Source organism: Buceros rhinoceros, unplaced genomic scaffold (genome assembly GCF_000710305.1).
Source record: "Buceros rhinoceros silvestris isolate BGI_N320 unplaced genomic scaffold, ASM71030v1 scaffold12437, whole genome shotgun sequence".
NCBI classification, from domain to species: domain Eukaryota; kingdom Metazoa; phylum Chordata; class Aves; order Bucerotiformes; family Bucerotidae; genus Buceros; species Buceros rhinoceros.
Genome location: NW_010421654.1, coordinates 23,295 through 29,585, shown reverse-complemented (window position 1 = coordinate 29,585; position 6,291 = coordinate 23,295). Strand labels below are relative to the sequence as shown.

Below are 6,291 nucleotides of genomic sequence, written 5' to 3'. Positions count from 1 at the left end.
GACATTTGTTTGAAGAAAGGACACGGGGCTGTCCTCCAGACCTGAGGCAGGGTATGTACGGGGCAGAGATTGGTGGCAAAAGGTACATTTCTTCTCCTTTGCAGTAGGACACACGACCTCTGCATTTGCGTGTCCCACGTGCTCCTAATGACCCACATGGTAGACATTTGTTTGAAGAAAGGACACGGTTCTTGCAACATATCTTTAGAAGGTGCTTCATCTCTTTCATGTGTCTTGAACAAACCAACAAGTCTCCTGGTAGTAACTGTCGTATGTGGGAACTGAGTGCGAATCTTCATCTTAAAGCCTTTTGGTTAAGTCTTGACTTTTTCAGCCCCCAAACTATTATGGATGTTGCTGTTTCCTTTACAAACGTTCTTTATGTTTTGTTGAGTAATGCAATTTTCAGTGATTCCAGGGTGTCTCCCCTCCTGCTCTGCCTTCTCCGTGATAACCTCAAAAGAAGGTGGGATGGAAAGAGTTGGAAAAGAAACAGGATCACATGCCCCAAAATCAAAACCTAAACATTTATAGAACGGATGAGTACATGCATTGGAGAGGTTCACATGTATGTACTGAGATAACAGGGAGGTGCTGACGTCCATGTGTTCTAGCCGTGGCTGTGACATGCAGTGCTTGAGCCTTTGGGACAGCTGAGGTCTCTCATCCTTGTGCAGTGATTTGGTATTGCTCTCCCTCAAGATACCTGTGACGTCTGGGTCGGTTTCTGTTTTATCTGCTCTCAGCATGTCATTTCATTGAGCTATTTCAGTTTTCTTTCCTTGCCAGTGTTTGCCTTGAGCACAGGCACTGTGTATGCTTGCAGCCTGACAGGCCCGACACTGACTGCGTTGTCATTGTGTCCATGAAGCCACAGAAGTCATTAAAGTCATAGAATCATTTCAGTTGGAGAAGAACTAGAAGCAGCAGTAAATCAGCTGCTCCTTGTTAAACAGAAAAGCTGCATGGGATTCTCCTTCTTTAAATAAACCAGTCTCCTTCTGCACAGAAAATGACAGTGGCTGGACTCTTAATATGAGGCAGTCAAGGACTCCTCTCCCTGTCTTGAAATGTAGTGTTCTCCATCAGGCGATGCAGCTGAGTTTGCTGATAGGCTTTTCCAACACCCTCTACAGCTCTTTCTGGGTCAAAGACTCAGCTGGGCAGAAAGGTGAGTTTGTTCTCCACAGCCTGCTGAGACCTAGGTTCCTCTGAAGATGCTGCTAGAAGGCTCACTTCTGGGCCACCTTGGTGTAAGCAGAGCTGGCTATACAGCCTGTGACGCCTGTTGCCTCTGGTGTGCTGTCAGTCCCAGAGCAAGGGCAGGAACGGGGGTTCCCCCAAGCTACTGCGGTTGGATGCTCTCCATTGCAAGGCTGTGCTGGTGTTCAAAGAGTGGGATGAACTTGGTTCCAGCCCCGGCTGGTGATGGACAGCCAGCCAGCGGCACGTGGCTGGAGCAAAGGGACATGTCTTGGGGAGGGACTTATGTGGTCGCTTTCTGTCTGGCATGTGCAGCCTTGCCTGGGGAGCACAGCACGCGTGTCCCCAGTAGATCGGCTGATGCTGCAGAGGAGATCACACGTGGGGCAAAATGTTTAAGGTTTACAGATGCTTACTTTGCTCCAGTGCTTATCTTCCAGGAGCCCCCTAGGAGCTCCTTCCACGGAGAAGAGGCTGGGGCCAAGCAGAGCATGTGACGTGAGGAAGAAGCATATATAAAAGCTGGTTTGAAGTCATGCAGCTGTTTAGTACCAACATCTTATTTTGGTAAGAAGCATATATAAAAGCTGGGGGTTGTGTCCGTGGGAAGTCGGCGCGAGCGCACGGCTTTGCTGATCTGCTTGTTTTGGTCGTGCGCTCCCCCAGTGCAGCCCCAGAGCCAAGCCTGCTCTCTGCCACGTGGGCTTGTCCTGCTGCCCTTCTCGGTTCGAGCCGTGTGCGTGTCTCTGCAAGGACTTGGGCAGCGGTTTCCCGTCCTGTGAGCTGGGACAGGACCGGTCCCCCTACACAGGCAGCGCTGGTGTGGATGGTGTGATGTTCCGCCGCTCTCGCTCGCTCTGTGTTCACGTTACGGGACTCCACTCTCGAACGTGTTAGCAAGTGCTGTGACTCCACGGAGTGCGTAGGAATCCCCCTGTCCTCGGAGGTGCCAGAATCCTTGCGTGGAGGCTTGCATGTGTTGCATGTACACTGAGGGGCAGAAAGGGGTTGCGTGTGGCTGTATCGTCCTGGCCCAAGTGCTGCAGTAGAAAACTGCAGCAGTATTTCTGTAACTTTCCTTTTTCTTTCTTTAGTGCTTGCTTTTTTTTTTTGGTTGTCATGTTTCTCTCTCCTGATTTACTGCATGTGCTCACGTGGCCTTGGAAAGGGGGGTTCTCAAACCATTTTGCTTCCAAAAGGAAAAGAAACTGGCAGGCGTTTGTATTTCAGTTCTCGAGTTAAGTAGGTTAAAGTCTCCCAGTGGAAAACGGAAGATACGAGAAAGCAGATTGCTGGTGGCGATACTCGCCAGAAGGAAAAAAGAGAAAAGGAGCACGTAGTTCTAGAGCGGCACTCAGACGAATGTGAGGTTGCAGAGGTATGTTTTCTATCTGCTGTTATCCATTGATTTGACTCAATTTGTGGTAAAATGCCTCGTTATGTCTCAAGTAATAGTAGGAATGACTAGTTTAGAAGCAGATTCTAAGCCACCAGCTGTTCATAGGCAGAGGGGAAGCATGCCTGTCAGTGAAACCTTGTCAGTAGTGTAGCTACAATTAATTCTGGTGTGGTCCCTCTATTAGGAGTAAGTCAGATGCATGATGCTTTGTGACTAGTTCTGAGATTTTAGCTTTCGTAGGTTAAAGTGCAGGGCTCGGGACATACGAGTTAAGGGTGAAATTGGGCTCCAGACCCCCTCCTGAACCTTTGTCATCCCCAAACAAAAGCTTTCCACTGGTGAAAGACCTGTTTGATTACAGAATGTGGGCTTGTGATCCAGTATTTGGAACTTTAAATAACATCACTCTGCAGAAATGTGCATTACTGTTCTCCTATTGACTTTTTAATGTTAACACATTTTAATTAAAACTAAGTTTTTGTCAGTATATTCAAAGCAGCATGTTGCATATTTTGCATTGAGCAAATGCTAAACTGTGGTACACGAAACTGTTAATACCAAAAAGTACATTTGAAATTATCAGTTGCCTTCTGTTAAGTGAGAGATCATTACTCAACTCTGTTGTCTTGGTCAAAATATCTGTTGTGTTTAGGGCCTCTTGAGAATTCCTAAATGCCTGACTGGTTCCAGAAGGACTTAATTTAAAAGCATTCATCTCTTTCTATTGTGTAAAACAAAATACTTGGGTATGAGATCTTTATTGACTAAAAAGTTTTAAAGTTTGAAAAATTTGCTGCTTATAGTACAGACACGAGCTGTTGAACTGGAACAAAGGCCCGTTGATTAACTCTCCTATTTTAGCTGGTTTGTAGCTACATTCCCCCCTACTGAAACCCAGTCCTGATCTTCCTAAATGAATGGCAAATACTACTGTTAAATCCCGTCTGCAAGGACTGAGTACTGGACTGGCTCTTGCTTGATGCCTACATTGAAGAAATGTCTCTTACTCTTCTGATTAAAAGCTGTCATGAGGGCAGGAAATGCAGATTTGCTTTGAGAAGGACTCTGACGTTAAAAGACGTTTTGCAAAGACCCCTCAGTGTCTTTGTATCCAGCCCTGTGCATTAAAATAAGTCAAAACTTGCTTTCCCAATAACCTTGTTAAAAGGCTACTTTCATGCCTGTGAATAAGCTTTCATGCTGGAAATAGCACGAGAAAGCCTAGAAAAAGGATCAGGAGGAACTTCAGTGCTGCCTTTGGTCACAGAAGTTGCCAAAGAACCTCCTGAGTCAATAATCTTCCTGCTGGGATGTAATGAGAGATAAAACCAGCTGCTCGCTTCTCTGCCAGGCTAATTAAAAAGGGCTGTGGCCTCCCTAGGGCTAATTGTGTCCTGTCAGGGGGACGGAGGAAATGAGTCCAGCAGGGTTACCTGGTATTTCAGCGTTCAGCCTGCTGACATAATTTTAGATGGTTTTTATTTTATGGTGACTGTTCAGAGCTAAGATGGCTGCAAGTGCACATCTAACATGCGGTTTCTGATCTGCAGGTGAGAGATGTGATACCAAAGTGCTGCTAGCACATGAATTTCCAGCAGAACCTCCCTTTCCACCAGCACAAACATGCAGAGCAACTACTCTCTGATCATCACCACCAGAGAAACTCTTCAAGTCCTCTATACAGCACTGACAAATTCACCAGCAGTGTTGCTCTCACCCCCTCCCTGCCCAGTTACCTCTTCAAATTATCAGTTTTCACTAATTCCAGCACTTTTCTCTGTGATTTTTGTCCTGGGGTTGCTTGGCAATAGCGTGGTGGTTGTGGTGCTTTGTCGTCACAGTGGCCCCAGAACAGTTGCTAATATCTACATTTTCAACCTGGCCATGGCAGATTTGCTGTGCCTTGCTACCCTTCCCTTCTGGGCTACCTACTATGCACAGGGGTACAACTGGCTCTTTGGGTCTCTCATGTGCAAAATCTCCAGTTCTGTCCTGTGCTTGAACATGTTTGCAAGTATATTTTTCATTACATGCATGAGTGTGGACCGGTACCATGCTATTGTCCATCCTATTCGCTCTCAAAGAAGAACTCTACAACAAGCTTATTTTGTAGCATTGGTTATGTGGGGCCTTGCCTGTTTGTCCTCCCTCCCAACTTTTTATTTCCGTGACACTCACTACATTGAAAGCTTGGGGGTCGATGCCTGCATTATGGACTTTCCTCATGAGAATTATGCAAAATGGTCTGTGGCAACTGCCTTCCTGAAAAATGGTCTCGGCTTCTTCATCCCCTTGACAGTGATCACCATGTGCTACATTTGGATCAGGAGGCACTTGCTCAAGGCACAGGAGTTTGGTAAAAACAAGCAGAAAAGGGACAAAGTCCTAAAGCTGGTGGCTGCTGTTGTTGTGGCTTTCTTAATTTCCTGGCTCCCATTCCACATTTTAACGTTTCTGGACGCCTTGGCTCATATGAACATCATTAACAACTGTGACGTGACAGGGATCATCGACACAACGCTGCCGTTCAGCATCTGCATGGCATTTGCCAACAGCTGCATCAACCCTTTGCTGTACTGCTTTATCGGGAACCAGTTCCAGGAGAAGCTCCATCGCTTGTTTAAGCGACGAGTTTATCTATTCAACAGCCACCGAGAGAGCTCTTCTTTGAGGAAAGGGAGCTACTGCAGGGATGCTGAGACTGCCAGGGGCAGGGAGGCGGGCCATGAGTCCTCCCTCTAGGCACCGGGGTATGGTGGGGGACGTGTCCGTGCAGCTGGCTGTCCCTGCCGGGGTTACACTCCTCTCTCCTGTTCCCTTTTGTTTTGTGCACATTCATTCACCAGCTGTTTGAAGGAGAATCTCTTTTTCTCATACGTGGGGATTTATTCTTCCTTCCTTTCTGCAATGAGCACTTAAGTTTTACGCAGAGGAAAGATTCTGGCAAATAAATACATGGATAGCATTTTAAATATCAGCTTTCGCACGGCTGAGGTCAGGCAAGTGTTTGACTGTAACACGAAAAGTCAAGTACCAAAGGACTATTGCACCATGGCTACAACTGCGTAGGTGCTGAGTATCACACCCTGAGCTGATTTTCCAGAAGAGGTTCTCACTAGAGAATGTGTAAATAAAGCAGTGCAGATACTCCTGTACATATCCATAAGAAATATTCTGACCTTTATTTTATTTTTAAATATACGGCTAAAGATGTTGTATGTCAAACGTGTCAAATACATCTCCCACTTGCTCAGGCCTGGGGTCCTGAGAACAGGTGGGGACACGGTTCTGCAAACTGCTGGAGGCAGGAGCGCGCTCTTGGAGGAAGGTGCACCCGCACGCGTGTTTCTGTACTTGCCTCGCAGCAGCTCGGATGCTGGTTTGCAGGCTGGATCCTCCTTTGCTTTGACTCAGCGTGGCCACTTTTGACAGCGATGCCTTGGGGAACGGAAGGCGGTACGTCCCGCTGCTGCCTGGGCGTGCTGAGTCCCCACGCCGTCCAGCAGCCTTCGGGGGAAGGACTGGCTGATTGTCTAAACTCTTTGCTTTTTAAATGGCACTTTAAATTTTGGGGTACTGTGTGCAGAAAGACCCAGAAGCAAACCCATGGTGTGACTCCTCAGACGTACCCACATGTCAGTATGGGAGTTTATCCATTTGTCAATCAAAGAAAGGGGGGCGGGGGGGGG

General features: G+C 47.1%; 1 protein-coding gene across 1 annotated transcript; it reads left to right on the top strand.

Moving 5' to 3' along the window:
- Positions 1-4,225: 4,225 nt before the first annotated feature.
- On the top strand, positions 4,226-5,344 carry AGTR2 (angiotensin II receptor, type 2). Its single transcript, XM_010139764.1, has one exon. It carries the CDS (start codon positions 4,226-4,228, stop codon positions 5,342-5,344), a length of 1,119 nt encoding a protein of 372 aa, XP_010138066.1.
- The last annotated feature ends 947 nt before the right edge of the window (positions 5,345-6,291 follow it).